This window comes from Notamacropus eugenii, chromosome 2 (genome assembly GCF_028372415.1).
Source record: "Notamacropus eugenii isolate mMacEug1 chromosome 2, mMacEug1.pri_v2, whole genome shotgun sequence".
NCBI classification, from domain to species: domain Eukaryota; kingdom Metazoa; phylum Chordata; class Mammalia; order Diprotodontia; family Macropodidae; genus Notamacropus; species Notamacropus eugenii.
This window is the reverse complement of record NC_092873.1, coordinates 123543033-123567276: the sequence shown is the minus strand read 5'-3', so window position 1 is coordinate 123567276 and position 24244 is coordinate 123543033. Positions and strand designations below refer to the sequence as shown.

Below are 24244 nucleotides of genomic sequence, written 5' to 3'. Positions count from 1 at the left end.
CAAAATCATATAACTTCAACTTCTTAATATACATTATAAAAAGGAATATAATTGCCCAAACTCAGTACTTCCACATTTCTAAATATCCATAATTTCATTACTATAGTTTGTCTACACAAAGTATATAACAACTACCTTGTGACTTCAGCTTACATCCGAAGTTCTTAACCTCAGGTTTATGGATAGATTGCAAGAGGATCTAGGAACTTAGACGGGGAAAAATAAATCTTTATCCTGATCCATTTCTAACTAAAATCTAGTAGTTTTCAAAATATATTTTAATATAAACCATAAAATAATTCTGAAAAGGAGTCCATAGGCTTCAACCAACTTCCACATAGGTCTATGATTAAAAAAGTTTAAGAACTCCTGCATTGTATATTATTTGAGTAATTTTTTTTCCTGAAAAATTCATTGTTCTAAAACCAAAGTGGGGGTGTCTTTCTCAGTTTCCTTGGGTTGACCTTTAGATATTGAACGCACTGTGCATTACCAGGTCAATACTTAGAACCACAGATTCAAAACTGAAGAGATCTTAGAGGTCAATTAGTAACACTCTGCCTGCTCTCTCCTTCCCCCAACCACTTCTGCCAAACTCCTGGTTCATTTTATAAATTAGGAAAATATGGTTCAAAGAGGAGTAGTGAACTTGACAAAATTCACACAGGTAGCCAGTCACAGAGCCAGGACATGAACCTTGGTGTTCAGGGTTCTTTCCACTGTCTCATACTGCCTTTGGAAATGTCTCTACCTTGGCACAACTTGCCAAAGCTCATCCTTGGTTGGCAGGGTCATTTTTATACTCTGATTAGGAATCTGAGGAAGACTGTTGTGGAGGAATTCCTCCACCAAAGTATTTGGGTAATAAATAAAAATCTGTCCACTCTGATTAGGTGTACACTTTTGGGGGCTTCCCCATGTCATTTAGAGTAAAAATAATTTTGTGATGATCTGGAAAGTAAAAACAGAGGAAGTGAGAATGGATTTCAAGCCTGGGTGTTTGAAGGTGAAGAGCTATTACTGGGTATTAGCTGTTTGATGTCTGTCTTTTCACAGTAGCACAAGAGCTAATTCCTGTGGCCTTTGACCTCTGAGTGTCCTGTAACAGAGGATTTGAATGAATCTGCCGCTTATCTGTCACCCACCACATTTGATATTTCCAGGCTCTGCTTTCAATTATCAGTCATTAGGGACAGCACTGAGTCATCTCAAGAGAAAACTCACAGAACCTTTGACCTGTTTTTGTCAGATAACCACAAATATTCACTGCAGATAAACTATCATTTCATTGTATTCCAGATGTAACCGAGGAGACTTTGTAGTGTATCAGCTTACTGTAACCTCTCTCACCTTGAGGTGGCTGGAAGTGGACTGGTTTACTTTACTGGTTCTGGAGAAGAATTCACAGGGTCAAACAGCGAAATTTGGTCAGATTAGAATAGTTGACCTCCAGCTGTCATGTGATCTGTAAAACCTACAGGTTTTTCCACTTAAGAAAAAAAAGCAACGCATTATTCACTACCAGGTAATTATCAGGAATTCACATACACTAAGTAACTCCAATATACTTGCAGGATATTTTTCTAAAATTGGTACAAATGTAACTTTGACCACAATCAATTGAATTTTTTAAAATTCCCATTAGTATTGCTTTGTTTGAGGATGGATGTGAACCCAGGTCTTCTAACTCTACATTCAAAACATCATGTTTCCTTTTGCAAATGGCAAACCTATGCTAAAAAAGCCACAACCTTCATTAGACAGCATTTAATCTTCATCTGTGCATGCAGTAAAACAGTAATACAAAATGTACACCTAGAAGGTACCACCTGTCTAGGATCTTATCTCATAAAACTATCTTCATACTTTGCTGACATTAACTGCGAAAAATTTTACAGGATTAAAGATTATTCTTTTGTCATTGCTGTTTAGCATAGAGTTAATTACTGATAAAACTATGGGCAGTAACACATTTCCTATATTGTTCTATATATTCTATTACCTCATTCCCTGCAGGAAAAATAATCTTATAAATGAATATAAGCCTATTCAAAAGTGCCCGTAGATGTATATACATCAGGATCATTGCACATTCGTTGGTATGATTTTTCAAAAGTCAGATGAGTAACAAGACTGAAAACTGGTTCCAGTGTTCAATTGAGCTATAGAACTGACTCATTAGAATTTTTCCAATCTGATCAGATTCATTCAAAGCTGTATGGGCCTAACTTGTATATTTTTTAATATTTAATAAACTCAGAGTAATTTGAACATTATCCCATAAAATAAATTTAGCACAATTATCGCTATGTCTATGTTTCAGATAGGGAAGTTGATTTTCGAAGAAACAAATTGATTTACCTAAGGTCAGAGAGCTGAGTTAACTGTTTAAGTAAGCAGTCATTAATTACTGTCAAAGCAGTGAAGAGGAGAGTGAGTATTTGCCCAGAAAAAGAGACGCTTGCATTCTTCTCCTGTCTCTCTCCTTGGTTAACTTTATAATTATGGACATATAATGTAACTTTGCTAAATCTCTTCAGGAAAAAGAGGATTATAATACTTGGTGTAACTCATATGGTTGTTGTAGGAATCAAATGACAAAGAATTCCAATTACTATCATGTTTTATTTTTCTGTATGTTGTTTGTTGTTGTTAATTTAAACATCACTGAACGGATTGTTACATATAATATTAAGCTCACCTGATAATATTAGACAAATAAGTACTCACGCTACAATTATTTCAATTACCAAAGCTAATATTATACTAATAAATTCTTTATGCCCTAAGTTATCTCTTTAAGAAATAATTCAGTTATGTAACTGTAGATTATTAAGTGAATTGTTTTCTAAAATCCCTTTAATTTGTGAAGATTTGGCTCAATGAATTTTTAAAAGTATTTACATGAAGGGATACTATCCAGATAAATCAAGACTGCAGATGTTTTGAAGTAAGCCAAAATCATTCTTAAAGACTTTCAAACAGATAGCTCTGTGTGTGTGTGCATGTGTGCATGCTGTGCGCAATCTAGAATTATACATTCTGCTATGATAATACAGTCTCCTGGTATTTCTGACCTCTGAAATCTGCCACATTCTGCTGCTAGGGAATTATCAACTTAGACAAAATGCTTATATCTTTGTTACCTGTCTAAATTAATGAAGTATAAATTATTAATAAAATTTCATATGGCTAGCTTTATGTTCCTTAGCAGAATAGCCATTTGGGGATGTTGTGGAATAATAGATATTTATAACCATTTAGCCTTTTCCCACATTTCTTATAGAATACAGCACAGATAAGTAATAGTTCTATGAATAATTTCTTGATGATTTTTACACTCAGCAGCAAATTATGATCTATATTCTTTCAACTTCTGGTTGAGCTCCTGGGAGAATACTATCTATTCCGTTGCACCGTCTATTATAGCTACTGAAGTTATTTTGGTCTTGCAAGTTATAATTCTTGTATAAGAGACTAAGACAGATTGCATATGGATGTAGTTCCTTACAAATTGAAGTTAAATAGCCATACAGATAAAACTTATAATCTTCTGTGTTAATTAATTCCTCTCCTCTGATATTGCCAACAGAAACATTTGGTGCATATAATTTTTATACAGCATTAGATATGATGAAAACATCCAGACAAAACTTACTATTTAAAAAAAGTCAGCCATTAATTCTTGATAAATTTTATCTCAACAATAAAAGGCTTCATTTTACAACTTTAAAAACAAGTTTAATCTTTGTATAACTTTTCTGATTTTAGACAATGTTGGCGCCCATATACAGATTGAATTCTGTTTCTTTTCACTGTCAACTCATTTATCGTTGTGAAACATTCTATGTACTTTATCTCTTCTTCCTACATTGATATTACCTTGTAAAATTACAAATAAAATAGCAAATCTTTTTTTTTTAAATTTCAATCAGTAGAGTTGGGCCATACACCTTAAACAGGTGAAACATGTCAGCAAGATGGAGTACTGAGATATAGGTTTGAAATTTCTTGTCAGAATTACTAAGTTATTTTTAAGGACAAAGATACTTTAAATTATACCTCCCCTCCCAGCCCCCTACCAACCTTTCTCTTTCCCTCCCTCACTCCCATACAACATGCTATATATATATATATATATATATCCTTTTAGCACTGAACCATTTTTTTTAAAGCCCACTATAAACACAGATAATAAGAGCATTCTCCCTTCATTCCTGATCTGATTTTAGTGGTGAATGGCTGAGTTGGCTTCCATAACTAACAACTGAAATAGCTTCTTAAGTGGAAAATTTCAGAATATATAGCCTAAATTAGAGAATAGTGGGTGGAGGGAATTGGGGCGGGGAGGAGATGCTGATAGTTTTTCTCAAGTATTTGAATGGCTTTCTTGTGAAAGAGAAATTAGACTCATTCTGATTGGTCCCAGAGGAAGGAATAGATATAATGGGTAGAAATCATTAACTAAAAAAATCACTTAATCTGTCTAGATCTCAGTTTCCTGTTGTGTAAAATGAGGAAGCTGAACTAAGAGATCCCCAAAGTCTCTTTTGATTCTAGCTCTATTATCATAGACACCTGTCTGTAAGGTGGCTCTTTGGGATAATGGTGATGTCTTTAGCTCAAAGACAGGGTAAGACTGACTGGTCCAAATGGTTACCTTGATTTCACTTGCATGAAGTTTTAAGTATCAGAGCCTACTAGCTAAATTTGACAATAGCTTTGCATAGGATGTGGGCCTGGGTTTGAGAATTATGAAGTAGGTTGGAGAGAGATATATTTTCTTATCTTAAGTAAGCTTTGTAGGAGGAGTTACATATTTATGGGTTTAAATGAACCAAAACTTTGGTTTGTAGTTAGGAGAATTCACCATTTCTGTTTTCTCCCAAAGAGTGTAAAAGTTATGAAAAAAATATTGCATTTATTTGAGAATATCATGTTTTTCAATAAGAAATGCCTATTTTCCTGCAATGATTAATACAAAAGGCTTGAGAAAATTAAAGGTAATTAGTAAATAGAAGTATGTGTTGAACCATGAATAAGAGAAAGGCAACACAGTGAATAGATTTAGAGTTAAGAAACAGTAACAGAAGACATTTTCGTCATCCATATACTAGTTGTGTTACCTTAAGCAAATCAGTTAACCTCTGAGTCCCCAGGTAGGTCTCTAAAACTACAAATTACCACAGAAATTCCATTCTGTATTCATGGAGGGAGTTTCCAAACAAGGCTTTACCTAACCAATGAAATCAAAGGTCTGGACTAAAAATAATAATAACACTACCAAAAAAACCTAACAAATAAGGTAAACCATGTCCTATGTTAGGTTTTCTTTTTGCATACCTTTTCACAGTCCCAAATGATTCATTTTAGAGTTTCAATTCAATTCAATTACTTATTACAATTTCAATTCAAATTCAAGTTTATGACCATTTTTTTTTAAAGAAAGCAAGTTATTTAATATTTACAAAGAGTTCAGAAGAATAGGGTCTACATAAAACAATGTTTCCTTTCACTCCAAACATGTATTTTAGGAACTTAGTGCAAAATCTTAACTCATTCTTCTAGAAGGAGCTACTTTTGGTCCCAAAGGGATCAAGAGGTACCTCAAGAGGCTGCAGGAGGATTTTCTCTATTACTACTAGTTGAGCTGCCATTCCAATGTATTCTCTGCCCTGTTAACTTCTAGGGATAGCAGCACAGTTACATTGAACTAATTATTATCAATTGTTTTTACAAAGGGATATTTTCTGAGAAGATATAGCAAGAGCATACATTAAAAAAAATTTCCCCCTAAGATCAAGGGGATTCATTTGCTCTATACTACCTCTGTTTCTACAGCGGGCTCAAACTTAAAGCAGTTTTTACATAGAATTCACTCACTCCACTGAATTCTCTTTGGAATTTGGCATGGGCAGTGAATGAAAATTGTAGGTCTCTTTTTGTCAATACTGGGTCAAAAGAATATCACTTAAGATTTGGGTCCTCACTATCTGGGTTCTGAAAGACCTTAAGCTCCTATTAGACCTTATTCCTAGACCTTCGGATATGCAACTGTCCTGACCTTTTAGAAATTTGCATGGTCATAGCCATTTCCAGTGCTTCTTTAAAAAACAGGAGAAAATAGAACAGATATAGGATTAACAGGAGTGCCATTTCCAGGTTGTGTTACAAACCACAGTGGGGAGGTAAGAAGGCCCTCCAGACTAGAAGGCTCATTCTTTCAGTTTGTATTCAAACTTAGCTAGGCAGGAAGAGACAATATTCAAACAATTGTCTGTCCTTTAACCATGTGGTTAGCAGACCAGAACCAATTATAAAAGACTTGTCCTTGCCCCAGAGCAGAGAGAACAGCCTTTCCATCAAACATTATTATGGCTTCCTACTTTCAGGGTCCCTGTCCTCTTCCGGCTGTAATAGCTGAGTATAATGCACATGCTTAAATAGACTAGACTGGGGCAATCCTCAATTATAGGAATGAGAGTGGATTTATATTATTATGCATTTTGATAGGCATGCTGCATATATTGTTAATGTCTTTATACTTGATATCTGGAATCCTGTACTTCACCTCTAACTCTTAAAATTCCTAGTTTCTTTCAATGCTCAACTCAGATAATCTCTTAGATGAGACCTTTCCAGATAACCCTACCTCACATCCCCACCCTGAAATATGTGTCCTCATTACCTAGTATTTATTGTTTTTAATATATTTTATTTATACATATATGTATACACACACACACATATATATATACATGCTGCATCTTCACTGATAGAATGTAAGCATCTCAAAGTCTGCAACTGTTTCATTTTTTCTTTGTATCCTTGACCCTCGCCATAGTGGCTTGCATACAGGATTCACTTAATACATGCTGGTTGATTGATTAGTGGTTTGAGGAGCTTTTTTAATCCTTCAAATGGGTTACATGTTGCAGTGGTTTTTATAATGGGTGGTTTGTCCAAAATGAATCTTACAACAATAAAGGATGATCTCATGAAGCTGGGACACTTTGTGATTATGAATGGCATCTGACAGCCCATTCAAAATCCTTTTCTGGTATGAAGGAACAATTATTTGGAAGGAGTTTAGAAACATGTGATGAAGTGGAAAGAATGATAGATCTGGAATTAGAGACCCTGGATTCAAATTTCATCTGTTCCAGGGTGATCTTGGATGGTGTGAACCCCCTTAGGCCTCAGTTTTCCCATCTGTAAAATAAGAGGGTTAGACCAGATGATATTTATCATCCTTTCCAACTCAAAATTTATGATTCTATGATCTTGTGAATGTGTTGGTGATGGAGATAAGAGCACTGGATTTAGAGGCAAGAGGAACTGGGTTCAAATTTGAAGTGTGCTAGCTGTATAGTCTTAGACAAGTCACTTAACCTCTCTGTTTCCTTGGGTGGAAGTAATAATAGCATCTAACTCACAGAGTCATTATAGGGATGAAAAATGATCATTTAGTAGAGTACTTCACACTCATTAAAGTGCTAAATAAATATTATTTATTGTTGGTTATTAAGGAAGTTTAGAGGATATATACATCTCATCTCTGTCATTGAAAACAAAAAGATTTCCTCATATAGAATATAAACAACAAATGATAAGAGTTAATGAATAATTTAAGTAAACAGAGACAATAGAATGTCTTGGCAGGTATAAAAGGGAATGCTTCTCTTATGAGGGGTTATACAGAAAAATGTCAAAAAAATTATGATAGAGACAGAGAAAGGAATGACAGAGAGAGAGACAGAGACAGAGAGAGGAGAGAGAGAGAGAGAGAGAGAGAGAGAGAGAGACACAGAGACACAGAGACACAGAGATACAGAGAGACACAGAGAGAGAGGAAGAGAGAGAGACAGAGAGAGAGAGAGAGACAGAGAGAGAGAGAGAGAGACAGAGACAGAGAGGAGAGACAGAGACAGAGAGGAGAGAGAGAGAGACAGAGACAGAGAGAGACAGAGAGAGACAGAGAGAGACAGAGACAGAGACACAGAGACACAGAGAGAGAGGAAGAGAGAGAGAGACAGACAGACAGACAGACAGACAGAAAGGTAGATGGAGACAGGCGCAGACAAAGATTGAGATAGAAATGGAGGCAAAAACAGATAGGAGGGAGGAAGAATTAGGGGAGGGGGACAAGGTAATGAATCCCAGTAGAATATGCTGATATAAGTTAAGGAGCCTAATTATATATACCTGGGTGATCTTGGGTTGATAGAATAGGATGATTTAGAAGTACATCTATAGTCAGATGACAGACAAATCCCTGAAGGCAGATATTTCTCAAAGAGTGAGTACAAAGGGGAAAAAAAGACATTGATGATCCAATTTGTACTAGTAAGAACACTAGGTTGGGAGTCTAGAGACCCAAGTTTTAGTCCGTTAAACTCCCTGGACCTCCATTGTCTCATTTGTAAGGTGAGAGACAGTGTTGTTATAGATAGAGATCTTGATGCCAATAAGATAAGGGTTCAAGCTCTGCCTCTGACGTACTGCCTATGTGACCCTGTGCAAATCACTTGATCTCTCAATGTCCCCAGGAAAGTCTTTATGAATATAAGTTACAGGGCAAATTACGGTAGAAGTTTCCTCCCTGAGAATTCCCTGAACAAATAAAAACCACATTGGTATAAGGTCTGGTTCAAAAAAAAAAAAGGAAAGATGTTGCACTGAATGAACTGAAAGTTCTCTTTCAACCCTGATAGGCTATGATTCTATAAATACCAGAAGGATACCTCTGCCCCATGGGAGGGATGAAAAAAGGTCAAGTTTATATCCAGGACAGGTAAAAGAAGACAGGGGAAAAAATGCAAAGCTTTGATCCTACTCCTGGTTGACTTGGAGTTTTCATAATTTACTGTCTACATCTGTATTCCAAAATGACTGAAATTTTAAAATGTAACCCCAAATGTACTAAATTCCAAAAAAAGAAAGTAGACGCAGAAACCTTGTTATGTAGGTGGTATGAGCTACTGAATGCAGCTTTGTGCTGGGTATTAGGAGACAGAGTTCTGTCACTAACTTGCTGTCACCACCTAGCTTCTCATTCATAAAATAGGGATATTAATTCTTGTCACCTCCTACTCTCATTGATGGAGGCAATGGAGATTACCTTATTCAATATTTTGGGCTTCATTAGGAGAATGAGGCTATGTAAATACCAGTCTCATTCCATTACTTTCCAAAAGTGCCGCATGGAATTTATTGGCACAATTATGATCCAAGTCAGTGGGATTCGGGCATTTGACATCCTGGACAAATCTACAATGCAACTTTATTCTGTGTGGTATGTTTAATATAAATTTTATGAAACCCTTTGAAAATGTGCCCCCTTAGGGCTTAGGTTAAATAGCCTGGATTAGAAAACTGAAAATTTATAATAAAGGATGAAATTCTAGCTTTCCACTTTATTACACTAACCTTTCACAGGGGGATTTTGAACAGTAGATGACTTTACATAATATGGATTCAATACTCATCTGAACTATGCAGGTGCACACTTTATAGCTAGTCCTAAGAAACTTCTTGCTTTGCAGTTATTCCCAGGAATACACTTTTTTCCCTACATTTCAAATCAGAAATTAATTGTAAATATGGTATAACATTATGTAATATCTCAAATCACTTGGAAGTTTGAACTTCAGACTTTTCAGATATTATCTGAGGACTGTGATGATGGTGATTTCCCTTTTGGGAAGGTGTTGTGATGGAGTTTACAGGTCCAAGCAGAGCTGAGTCTACCCATTGGAAGAGATGCAGCCTTCTAGGAAAGCAAATAACTAGAAAATTGTAATATGTATATTGCACAATAACAAGACATGTATGTGTACACATATATATGAATATATATATATATATATCTGTTTGTGTGTATATATACATTCATTATGAATGCATACATAAGGAAAATATTTAAAACTTGCTCAGATATATTTCTATATTTATTTCTGTGAAGACAGCTACAGTTGATTGGATGAGGGTTCAAATAACTATAAAGCAGAATAAATTTAGGAGTGAAAAGAGGAGGGTGTTTTTTCAGGGAAGTTAGAAGAAAATAGTGGAAAATCTAGGAGGAATGTTTGATCCTACTGCTGGTTCCCTGGCAGTTTTCATAATTTATTGTTTAGATCAATATTCAAAAATGCCTGAAATTTAAAAATCAGAGGGGAAAACCCCTGTGTGATTTCCTGCTGGGGGAAATCCCTGTTTGAAAACCCAGACATCAACATTCTGAGCTTGACTCAGCCACTGGTTTGTTAAGAAAGTTTTGGCAAGTCCTTTAATCCACCTATGCTTCAGTATTTTCATTTTAAAAAAATGAACCTCACAGCATTTCTCTCCCTCTCAAAGTTCTAAGGTTATTTATTTTTCTATTAAAAAGTTACTGATGACTTGTTTTTATACAACAGTAATTTTCCCACATAGCTCCTCTTTCCCCCATAACCTCTCTCATAATGAACAGTAATTAAGCAGAACGTATGACGAAATGAGCACATCTGAAAATGTATGCCATATTCTACTTCTGTGGTCCCTAACTTCCCTATCAAGAGAGAAAAGACATGTTTGTTCCTGATTCAAATTTGGTCACCGCAGTTAGTCAGAGTTAAATTATTTTTTAGTACTTTACAGTATTACAGTGATTGTGCATATTATTCTTTTTGTGCTGCTTACTTCACTCTGTATCAGTTCATAGAAGTCTTCCTATGCTTCTCTGAATTTCTCAGATTCATAATTTCTTATGATGAGGGAGGAATTCATACATTCATATGTCATGATTCAGTCATTCTCCAATCAGCAGCCACTTACTTTGAAGATTTCTTTTTCATAGTTTCTACAACAAAATGCTAAGGGGGTAATGGAAAAAGGTATGGCTGCTGTAAATGGGTAGCAGTATATTCCTGCCAAAATTTTATATGCAAGAAGCAGTAGTAGAAATGATACTTATTGCATATATCGCTCTGTTTATGTGGAAAGAATGAGGTACCACAGTTGGACAAACCAAAAACCATATTATTACCATCCAGATACTATGCAACACTGAGTAAACTTTCTACAGAGAGTTTGCAGAAAGCATGGACAAGAACCATGAAAAGTTATGGAGGGGTTGCAATCTGCATGATGTGAGGATCCTTCACTCTGATGAGATAATAGATGCATCCAATTACTAAAATAATGAAGCATTAAATATTAAAAAAAAGATGCTAAAAGGAAAAGAACTCAAAATATTAAATAATGCTAACAGAACAGAACAAAGGGGCTAATTCTTTGTTTGGAGTCAAATTTAGGAAAAGTCAGATAAGACAGACAGACAGAAAGACAGAGAAATAATAAAAAAAATAGGTGATAGAAAGTTAGACTACAGATTGTTACTGAGTTGTCTCAGTTGTGTTCAACTCTTTGTGACCCCATTCAGGGTTTTCTTGACAAAGATGCTGGAGTGGTTTGCCATTTCCTCCTCCAGTTACTTTTACAGATGAGGGTACTGAAGCAAATAGGGTTAAGTGACTTGACCAGGGTCACACAGTTACTAAGTCTGAGGCCAGATTTTAACTCATGAAGATGTCTTCTTGATTCCAAGCCTAGTGCTCTACCCACTGCACTACCTAGATGTCCCAGGTGATAGATAATAGATACTATATATGATTATCCTATTAATGGCTTTTCACATTTCTATAATTCTTTATAGATGGCAAAGCACTTTCCTCATAGCTACTTAGCAAAATAAGGAGCATATTATTATCCATTTTTTTATAGACAAGGAAATTGAGGTATAGAGATTGGGTCTTTCCTAAAGCCATTTGTAAGCAATATCCCTAACTTTTCCCTCCCAGTTCTTGGGAATAACTCCAAGCTGCTTCTCAGAATTAGTAAAAGTCACAGTTATTTTTGGATTTTCTGTGCTTTCGTATTCTTGTCTTTCTTCATTTCTCTACGGTAAAATGAACAATGGGGAAAGACAGAAGAAAATGTTAATGGTAGCACCCATTTAAATACTGAACAATTCAACAATCATTTATTAAGCATCCATTATGTGCAATGCATCATATGAGGTCCTGAGTATATAAAGAAAGAAAAGAAGAGGAGTGGGGAGTGAACTGTCCTATCCCTTCCCTCAATGAGTTTTCATTCTCCTAGTCAGCTAATATTCTACCTGAGCACCATACATGTCCCTAGACACAACTTCTGTTTGTCTGCTAACAGAATTTCTTTAATCCTTTTGGGGTGACTGAGAGAAATCAAGATACAAAAGGGATGGTTCTTTATCTCTTCCCTTGGAGATCACCCTTCTTTCTTGCCAAGAATAAACTTCAGAATCATTGAACCTAAGAATCAAAAAGGATCTCAGAGGTTATCTAGTCCAACTCAACTGAACAAACATTGTCTCTACTACTACCCTGACAGGTTTCCATTCACTCAAGATCTGGACTGGGTCAGAAAAATGCATATCCTATCAGTATCAGTTTCTTTGGGATCTAGAGAACCTTTAGTTCTGCCCTAGTACTGTGATTCCAAGTAGGCCCTCTCTGTAGAATATCCCTTTACTTTCACTATTACCATCTTTGCCTATTGGGTATCTTCTACCCATCCCTAACATTAACTCTTTTCTCTGTTCTGAGATTCTCGAATGTAAACATTCTTGTTTTCTGGAACATTCTACATTAATTTTGTAGGTAATATTTTTGTATCAAGACATTCCTTTCTTATGTCATATAACAAAAATAATAATGTTCATATAACCTTGTGATGGGGCAGATAGGCGGGGTAGTGGATGGAACACTGAGCTTGGAATCAAGAAGACTTATCTTCATGAGTTCAAATCTGACCTCAGATACTTACAAGCTGTGTGACTCTGGGCAAGTCACTTAATCCAGTTTGTCTCAATTTTCTCATCTTTAAAATGAGTTAGAGAAGGAAATGACAAGCCACTCTGCTATCATTGTCAAGAAAACTCCAAATGGAATCATGAAGAGTAGGACATGATTGAAACAACTAATGACAACAGAATCCTGTGATGTCATCAATGCATGTACTCTGATCAACAGCACAACTCACAATCCATCTATAAATCTTTGAGGGTTGTCCATGTACTGTCATAATTTGCCATAAGGGATTCATCTAACTGGCTGGGACCCTTTTTTAATAATTTTGCCATCACGAAGACATCCATAGATTCAAAGGAAAATACTAATCTAGGCTATGAGTTATCCCTCACTGTCAGCACATGAGTGCCCCCTATTTTTTTTTGAGACATACAACTCAATTCAATTCAACAAACACTTCTTAATATCTACTGTGTTCTGGGCACTGGGCTAAGTTCAGGAAATAAAAATAATAATAATAATAATTTAAAAAACAGCCCTTGACTGAAAAGCAAGTGTGGAAGGGGCAGGGTGAAAACAGTGGGCAAATGTTCCTTGGAGTGGAAAACAAGCAGAGCTGCTGATGGAAAATGGAAAGTTACTGGGAAAATTCTGAGCCCTCTAATAAGGAAGGCTTTGGGAAGAGGATAGTACTCAATTCCTCCAATCAGAGGAGAGAAGTAACTTGAGGGAGTTGGGAAGGTGCTGAATATCAAAAACTGAATCAATCTAAATGGTGAGATGTTAGGTGATCAGGTTATTTTGGGGGAGGCATGGTGTTCTATTCCATGGAATCCCATGGAATAGAAACCAAACAGAGATGCTAATGGCATACTTCATACTTCTCTGTAATTCTTTGTTTCTAATGTGTTGAGTTAGGCAAATGTCTTTCCATTGAGCTTTGGGTGAGCATCACGTTCAATTCTTTGGTGCCTCATGACTCACAACCATACCAAAAACAAACAAACAAATATATAGATAAATAAATAACTCACATTTACATAGTTTTTAAAGGTTACAAGGCACTAACTCCCTCAGTAACTCTGTTACATATGTAATACATTCTTCATAATTTCCAAATAAGGAAGGTGACTTTAATTTATCAATAGTCATATGACTACAAAGTGCCAGATTTAGTCAGTATTCATATTCTAAGTCTAGTGCCTTCCCCCCAACACTATATCCCTCTATGGAGTATATTTATAAGACATATGTTTTATGACTTCCTCTGGTAAGATTAGTTAATAGGCATTTATTAAGCACCTACTATGTGCTAAAGCACCAGGAATTCAAAGAAAGCAAAAAGACAGGCTTTGCCCTCAAGGAACTCATAGTCTGATAGCAAGCTTTCTGGTCATTAAATCTGTTATTGGGAAGCATAATTTTTCAGTAATTAAGATGTCATTCTACTGCTTTGTATTTACCTGTATAAAGTGTGGTATATTACACAGTAGATAATAAATACTTACTAATGTACCAGTCAATTTTATTTCCAAAAAAATAATCTTATCCCTTTCATAATTTATGTCATTATCGTCATTTTAACAGGAGCTAGGTTTAGAACCCATTATAGAAGGATTTCAATCTTCACTAACAGAGAGAGCACGAAAAGCAAAAAAAAAAAATCAGATCCATGAAATACCCAAGCATGTGAATTATTCTTGATACTGAAAATTATTACCGTGGCTAATTGAGATTTATGAACCCAACAGTCCTATGAAACAGATAAGACTGACAAAGACATTTTAAATGAACCCAGGGGCCAGGCAGCCTGTTTAGTATTTATCTGATACCTACCAGATTCTGTAGTCCGTAGAGTCCCTGCCACGTTGTCTGAACCTAACCCAAATCGTTGTAGTTTATTCTGAAGCCAATCCACTGTTGCACAATAACCTCTATGTAACCATCTGCCCAACATGGAGCATTCTAATTTCTTCAACATTTTAAAATTCCCTTAGGAGGAAATGTACCCTGACTTCCATTGATACTTGTTAGCGAAGTTGTTTTCTCTTAGTTAAAGAACAAACAAACTTTTTTTCCCTCTAAGAAGGCAGCATGATGTAAAATAAAGAATATCGATTTGGTAGCCAGGAGTTCTGGGTTCTTCATCCTACCTCAGGCAAGTCACTTATCCTGTTTGTTACTCAGTTTCTTCACATGTGAAATGAAGAGATTGGATTAGACCTTCTCAAAGTCGAGCACTAAAATCCTGGTCACAACCCATCTTCTGCTAGAAGAAGTTAAGAAGACTGTAAGAGACAATTCTGATTATACAAATGAAAGTTTATTTGTTTGTTTGTTTTTTGGATTTGTTTTAACCATTTCATCTGATGGATCGCTTTTGCAGTTGGGTGAAACCTATGCATCCCTTCTAAGAATAAAGATTTCAAACAATGGAAGGACATGTTAAAATTCAATTGTTGGTTACTGAAAATCAATTTGCATGAACCTCCTGAATCTATTCATGAATCCCCCAAGGAGTTAGGGGCTAAGAACCTCTGATGTAAATGAATTTATTTCCATTACTTAGCCTCTTTAAAAAATACCTTATGTCAAAGTATTTGTGTACATATGGTAACTCAGGTAGAAGCCTTTACCTGCCCTGTTCTTCTGTACATAGTGTTACTCAATTCTAGCTTCACTTGTAATTCCAGTTGCTTCCTTCATGTCTGTTTAATTCAAATAAAGTTTGAGACTATCCCATGCACTTTCATTTGGTCCACATTTCTAATTACTTTACAACATTCAATTTTAAAACTTTTTTGGATATTCTTTCCATTCAGGTTCCTGGAATTTGTATGAAACCACAGAGGTTTTTTTCCCTTTTGAACTGAAGACTGTTGGCTCATGGAATTTCCTTTAACTGGAAGCATGTCTGGCTTTGTGGTTTTAGTATTTGCCCAGTTTTTATATCATCCTGCTTGTTTGTTTTTGTATTTAAAGCTGCAGAATTTACTGTTAATTGCCATATTTTTAAAGGGTTCCCTTTTTTCCCTTTTCTTTCTTCTTTTTAAACAGTTGAAAGAGACAAGGATTTTTCTCACCAGCGACGGCACTATAAAGAGTTTCGGTTTGATCTTACGCAAATTCCTCATGGAGAAGCAGTGACAGCCGCTGAATTCCGGATATACAAAGACCGCAGCAACAATCGATTTGAAAATGAAACCATTAAGATTAGCATATATCAGATCATCAAGGAATACCCAAATAGGTATACTTATTTATTCATTTATCTATTTATTTTTTTGGACAGTCAGTAACTTCCTATTCTTGAAAACTAATTTGGTATTATAGTTAAACAACATTTCAAAATATCCGTTGTGCCATAAATTTGCCTGTACTAATAGGTCACATCATGTTTCCCACCTCCAAAGTGATGTACAGGGTAGCTTAAGCTCCTGCCAAAATTGTAAAGTGGGTGAAATTTATAACTGATGTCCTCCAATCCTTTTCTCAGTCTACTCTCCCTCTCCTTACATCCTTTCTTTCATACCACTCATCAGTGCTGTCGATGGCTAGGGTCCCAGGATGTGAAATTATCCCTACATCCCTCTTCCTCCAGTAAAATTCACATTTCTTCAATGCCAGATTTCATGAGGAAATATGTTAAACATATTTAGACTAAAGTAATAATTACTTGTAACAGTTCCAGTCGTTCTTCCAAGAGACATTTATGTGAGAGCATTTATAGTATCATAGAATCATAGATCTTAGGATAGTCACATTAGAGGTTATTCAATTCAACCTTCTTATTGCATAGGTGAGGAAACTGAAACCACTGAGATTAAGTGACTTACCCAAAGTCCCCAAGTGGTGAGTAACAGAAATCAGATTTACAGTTAGGTCCTGTAATGCCAGATCCAATGTTTGTAGAGGGCTCCATCACATGATGGCCCCCTGGCCCAGAATGGAGTCAAGCTTCAGCAGTGGTAGCTGGCTGTCATAGTCTAACTGGATCAGACCAGTCCCTAGGATCCTTTCTAACTACACACAGACACCAACTAACTGGTTCCTTATTCTTCATGTGCACAGACACTATATGTCTCCATGTACCCCAAACCCAAATAGGTAGGTTCCAAGGGAATGACATCAACTTAAACATCCCAGTAATAACAAGGTACTATTACAGCAATGTGAATGAGAAACTGTATAGGTCACACACAGTTCTATGAGCATTGTGATTATGGGGCACCAAATGTTATTCAATAATGATCTGTTTCACTGAAACAGAAGCAAGTTGCCAGACCATGATCAGCAGAATTAAGAAAAATGACAATAAAAATAATAGCTAACATTAATGCAGCACTTACTCTGTGCCTGTTACTGTGCCAAGCTTTAAATAAATATTATCTCACTTGATCTTCATAACAACCCTGTGAGGTAAGTGCTATTATTTTGTTCATTTTACAGATGAAGAACCTAAGGCAAACAGAAGTGGTTTGCCTGGGTTCACACAGTGCCTGAGGCTGAATTTGAACTCAGCCAGTGTTCTATCCACTGCACCGCAGAAAGAGGAAAATGCTAGAGATTATCTTTGCTTCATGAAGCCCTAAGGAGCTAGGATAAGAATAAATATAATAAATATAATATGATAAATAAATAAAAATAAATGAATGTTTATAGCTTTTTCTCTTTCCCTTCCAAATCTATGTATTTGTGTACTTGATGTTTTCTGATACTCTCTCCATCCATACATTGTATGGAAAGAGATGCATGCTTTTTGCCAAGGGCTGAAGATTGCATTTAGATCTCCAAATACCTCAGCATTTACATGGTAAGGGTGGAGGCATTTAAGGGTTAATGAATGGGGCAGGGTAACTAGAGCTATCACTCTTCTTTAGTTCTGTCCTACTCTTCATGACCCCATTTGGGGTTTTCTTGGCAAAAATAATTGAGTGGTTTGCCATTTCGTTCTCTGGCTCATTTTACAGATGAGAAAACTGAGGCAAACAGGATTAAATGACTTGCCCAGGGTCACACCTAGTAAATGTCTGAGGCCAAATTTGAATTCTAGTCCTCCTGACTCTAGGGCTGTCACTCTATTTACTGTACCACCCAGCTACCCAAAACACTCTAGTTACTTGAATTATTAAACATTACAGAGAAGATATGCCTTAACACAAAGTAAAATTTATTTAATGATGAAATTCAACAGTTTGGCAAATAGGTGATGGAAAGATGTTTTTCATCTTTGGGTCCTTTCAAGGTCCCTAAAATCACACCGTAGAATCAACTGCCCATTCTACTTACATGTGAGCCTTAGTGTGCATTTTCTATTATTTTGTTCTACTGTAGAAAGCTTAGAACATGGGCAATGATCTCATCCTGTGATAAAAGCATAATATAACTGTCATTGTGGGGTGGTGAATAGAGAGCCTTCCTCAGAGCCAGGAAAACCTGAGCTAAAAATTCCTTCTTTGACACATATTGTTTATATCACTCTGGGCAAGTCACTAAACCTCTTACTGGTACTGGCAGCTCTTTCAGAATATAAAGTGCTGATTTGCAAAAGCATAAGGAGTTTCTCAATAGGCACTCTCTATTTTAATGAAATCAGAGGTCTACTAATATATATATATATATATATATACATATATATATATATATACACGTATATATGTATACGTATACACACACATAAACACACACACACACATGAGATTTTTATAATTTCATTCCAAAATCATTAGTATTGGAAGTGATCGATTAAAACACTATTTTATGGGTGATGGGGAAAACAATTTCATCACTGTTTATAAGTTCTGCAACTACACCCACAGAAAAATTTATATTTACTTGCTCCTAATATAAACTATCATAAGCTATAAGAGTTGCTACTATATATTGCCTCTGGACCAATTTTGTGACCTGTATCATAAAAGCATTTTCTATATCACCTGGTTGGCCATTTGGTCTATAAGAAACTATCATACCAGTCTTCCTTTCTTTTTATCCTCATTCAAATACATACCTGGATTCCACCTTCATCTCTCTTAATTTACATATAGTTGTCTACATTTTTTTGAGATTGGGTTTCCCAAACTTGCCAGGCTGGAAACACAATGGCCAATGACAATTCTGATCCCAATGCAGGAGCTTTAAACAGATCCATTTTTAATCTGGTTTATCCTTCCTTTGACAATTAGTTGTCCCCCTCCCCCACTCCTGGGGTCTTCTTTACTTAGTGATTGGTACTGAATTTAATCTGGACACCTGGTCAACTTCAAGCCTTTTGTTTCAATCATTTTTCAGTCATATCTGACTCTTTGTGACCCCATTTAGGGTTTTTTGACAAATATACTACAGTGGTTTGCCATTTCCTTCTCCAGTTCATTTTACTGACAAGGAAACTGAGGCAAACAGGGTTAAATGATTGCCCAGGATCATATAACTAGTGTATGTCTAAGGCCAGAGTTGAACCCAGAAGGTGAATCTTCCCAACTGTAGGCCTGGTGCTCTATCTACTGTGCCACCATGCTGCGCTGCTTCTGTTCAGAACTCCTAAGGTCAACAAACTCATCAGCTTCAGCGTCCCCAGTAGCAAGGATCACAGATGTGTACACCAAACTCCATGTCTGTAAAACCGGGTCCCCTCCTACCTTTCTAATCTTCTTATGCCTTATTCACCTTCATGTATTCTTTCATTCAGGGATAGTGACCTCTTTGCTATTTCTCAAACAAGACACTCCATCACTTAGATCTGGGCATTTCCATGGGCTGTTCCCCATTGTCTTGAATGTTCTCTCTCCTCATTAATACTTCATGGATTCCCTGGCTTCCTTCAAGTCCCTACTAAAATCCAACCTTCTAAGATATGCCTTTCACAATCCTGCTTAATGCTAGTACCTCCACTTTGTTTATTATCTCCAATTTATCCTGTATGTATTTTATTTGTACGTAGATGTTTTCATTCTGTTTTTCCCATCAAATTTGGGAGCTCCCTGAGAGCAGGGATTATTTCTTCACCACCTTTTCCTTGTATTCCCAGAGCTTACTACAATGTCGGGCACATAGTAACATTAATAAATGTAAGTTGAATTTCTGAGAACCATATACATAGTAGAGGGTGTTCAAGAATTTTGGGGGGGTCTGATCAGTGATTATAAGTAGAGAAACTTCCTCTGTCAATGCAGCTTATAACTTGTAAAGAAGTTATAGTCTGAGAATTGTCTGGAGGCACAAAGAAGGTAAGGGTCTTACAATCACATAGTATTACTGTTTGTCATTGACAGTGCTTGAACCCATTTCTTTCTGACTTTGAGTTGTTGTTGTTGTTGTGTTTATCCTTTGTTTTCCATGAAGACCATGCCATCAGAGAAATGATGACATGACTTGCACTTGACTTTGTTTTGAGTAAGGAAGGGAGGGTTGTGCAGGTCACTAGCCTCATTTTCTCCTCCTGAGCCATCTGGATCCAGTGACCAGATATTCATCAGGATGACTGCAGATGGCCCAGGCTTTAAGAATAGCCTTCTCTTCCATATACCATGCTTTCTCTCTTGTAGAAGATGCCCAATATTTAGACAGGAAAGTTCTATGTAGTTTTACCTCCACTTCTACCAGAAGGGAGTCATCAATCTCCAGTCACACTGTTCTTCCTGGAGTTGGTAATAAGATTCCTCATGTTCAGACTGTAATCTCCTTGATTTCAAGGATTGTATCTGTCTCACTTTTTCTATCTGTATCCGTAGTGCCTGGCACACAGTAAAAGCTTAATAAATGCTTTTCCTCCCTCCCTCCCTCCCTCCCTTCCTTCCTTCCTTCCTTCCTTCCTTCCTTCCTTCCTTCCTTCCTTCCTTCCTTCCTTCCTTCCTTCCTTCCATGAAGCTCACTAGGTGTCTCTTATCCTTCTGAATTCCTATAATTCTTACAATTTATCATTCATTTGGCCCTCATCATGAACTACTTTTTCATGTAGAATGCTACATAGATAATCGTTTTCCAGAGTAAAGGAATGGTGTTTCCTATCTCTCTGTAATTCCCACATTAGCCTCCCCAATAAAAAGTGATAAGATAGAGTTATAAAACATAGGCTTGAAAGATATCTTAAATGTCAGATTGTACAAACGTGCCTCATTTTATAGATGAGAATTTACCAAGTGAAGCTCCTTGCTCATGATCACACAAATAGTGTACGTATACACACACACACACACACACACACACACACACACACACACACACACATATATATATAAGAACAATAATTAGAAGTCACATCATCTCTCCCAAATCCAGGGTACTTTTCTCTGCATGGAATTTCCCCCTCAATCCTTTATTTTCCACTTGAGACTGCTTTTGTCTGGACTGCATCTCCTTTTATTTCTTTATTTTAACATAAAAATGCTTTATTTTCACATATCTTTCCTCCTTTCCCAAAAATTTATCGTTTATTTATTTTAATGTTCTTTTTTTGAATTAAAAATTCTCTCTTTCCAACCACACCCTCCCCCACCCACTGGTGAGAAGGCAACTATTATAGTATCAATTTCACATGTGAAAAAATACAAAATGCATTTCCATATTAGCCATATTTTTTAAAAAACAAGAAAATAAGTGAAAAAATTATGCTTCAGTTCGCACTCAGAGGTCATCAGTTCTCTCTCTGGAGGTAGATAGCATTTTTTCATCATGAGTCCTTTGGAATTGTCTTGGACAACTTGAATTGATCAGAGTTGGGCTGCATCTCTTGATGAAAGACTGGAAGAAGAATTGACTGAGTTCCCAGTTTTACCTATACTCTTGGGGAAAAAAAGACTTTTTATTCTTTGTTACAGAGAATGGCTCCCTGAGTAGGGAAGAGGAGATACATGTTTTGGGAGGAAAAGGTAATATAAAATAATGGAAAAAAAATCAATGAAACATATTTTTTAAAAAAGGGCAAGTGAATTTCCCAATTAGGATGAACATTTTCATTTAAAGTAGAGGTAAAGAAAGTTGATATACATATATATATATTTACGTAAATATATATATATTTATATTCTATCATAGATCTGTTTACGTATTTGTCATCTCTCTACACTTTTCCCCTTTGATTCAACCACCTTGGCAAGGCATTACTTACTTGTTATTTCATAAATTTTTTATCAGAAAAATGTCAGCAACCATTATTTCATTTAGCTATATTGGTAACATTCATTTGGAGAATATTGAGATAGTAATAAAATTAATTAATCAAATTAACTAAAATTAATATTAATTACATCAAGTTAATATTGATATTAACTTAATAAATAATGAATTAGAATTCAATAGAACATTTATTCCCTTCAGTATAAATCTAGTGATTAAAAAGGTTTTTACAGTGAATTTGATTTGAAAATTAAAAAGGAAAGCAAATGATTAAGATACATTATTGCTTAATCTTCGCATGTTTCTTTTCAGTGAAATGATTCTTCCCACCTTCACTAAAGTACCTTAAAACTTTGTGGGCTAACAATCTTCTTATAGCCTTTCACAGTAGCATTTCAAAATAATTTGGTTATAGTGACATCTTGAAGTCCCATCTCTCAGGTGAATTAATATAGCTGAGGAAGTTAAGCAAGCCTATGTATGATACTGATATGTGACTGCTCCCTTCTGTCCACTCTTCACAAGGTGCTATAAGTTTCCCCTCTACGTAATATTTATATTCTTGAAGAGTTAAAATTGTCAATAGCACTTCCAAAGAAATTAACAGATAACATTTTTAACAATTTTACCCTCCCTCTACATATTCTTTTCTCTTCCTTTTAAATTCCTTTACTATGGGCATTGCATCTTTTTTTTTCTCCTTCTTACTGCTATCCTCCTCTCAGTTCTTATCTTTATTCTTCTCTTTCATTCCCAACATACAAGGTCAACGAATCATAGAATTAGAGCTGGAAAGGACATTAGAGGCCATTTAGTCCAACTCTAACATTTTACAGATGAAGAAACTAAGACCCAAAGAGGTAAATGACTTATAGATTACATAGGTAGGAAGTAGCTTAGCCAGGACTTGGAAAAATGCCTTGAATTTGGAGTCAGAGGATAATGGTTCTCTGTGTTTCAGTATCTGAGACCTTGGGTCTTAATTTCTTAATTTGTAAAATAAGAGTATCAAACCACATGGCCTCTCAGGTCCTTTCCAATTCCAAACTATGATCTTAGGCAGAAATGTGTTCATTTGCTCTTTAATCACTTTTACTTTTACCTGTCTCCTCTATGATTGAGAACAACTTTTGAAAGTCTTACTTTAATTTATGTTATGCTAGGAATAACTGAAATCTTATACAAATAATGAAATTTATTTTTAAACTGTGTATTCATAACAAATGTAGGTAACACTTTAAGGTTTACAGAATAGTTCCCTCACAGTAGTCCTGTGATATCAGTCAAGCAAGTAATTTTATTCTCATTTAAAAAATGAAAAATTAAGCTAATTAATTAATCTAATTAAGTACCTGAGATTTGAATCCAGGCCTCCTTACTCTTGGTTCCATTTTCTTGCTGCAACATCATATTTGCTTTTAAATTCTGAACTTTATTATGGAAGCGCTGCTCAGTTTTGATTCAATTTCCACTTCAGATACAATTAGTAAATAGAAATTTATTGGATTCTTATTTAATAATTAACACTGCATATTCCATACTGAACTTTGATTTTGCTAAGTTTTAAACAGATATAGATAGATAGATAGATAGATAGATAGATAGATAGATAGATAGATAGATAGACAGATAGATAGATAGATAGATAGATGATAGATAGACAAAGATAGAGAACTATACATTCCATTTTCTTTAGGACTGATTATTACCTTAAGGAATTTAGAATAATGATCTGTTCTGACCTTGAAAAGAATTGTCCTGGGGAGGGACAAGACTGAAAAAACAAAAGATCCTAGCACACCATAAAGGAAATTATTGTGGAGCAATTTTCACTATGATTTTACTTCAAACGTCGTTATAAAATTGGGATATTTATAAGGAAACCCAGCTTTTTAATGAAATCTTATTATCCTTTTTGTTCATATTTCTCAGTGAACCCTTACCTCCTCACCACGATCCTTCCAATGCAAAATGGAAAAAAAAATAGGGGAAAAGAAAACCTCTTAACCAAAACCAACCAACATAGCAATAACCTCTGACAGCAGATGTAGTAGTCCACATCCAGTGCCTCCATTCTTTTGAAAAGAGAGAAATGATTATAATCTGTTCTCGGGATCCAAGATTGGTCATTGCAATTAATCAAAGTTTTACTGCATTTTATTTTTGCTTCTGTTTACATTAGTGTAGTTATTGCTTATACTTTACTACTGGTTCTGCTTACTTCACTCTGAATCATAAGGTCACACAGATTCTCCCATGCTTCTCTGTCTTCCTCACATCCTTTGTTTCTTTCATGAAAT

General features: G+C 35.7%; 1 protein-coding gene across 1 annotated transcript in view; it reads left to right on the top strand.

The window, feature by feature from the left end:
- BMP5 (bone morphogenetic protein 5) overlaps positions 1-24244 on the top strand; it is a 170501-nt gene that overhangs the window by 57793 nt on the left and 88464 nt on the right. Inside the window, exon 2 of the mRNA XM_072642502.1 lies at positions 15888-16080. Within this exon, the coding sequence (XP_072498603.1) occupies positions 15888-16080 (193 nt within the window). The remainder of the gene's footprint in view (positions 1-15887; positions 16081-24244) is intronic.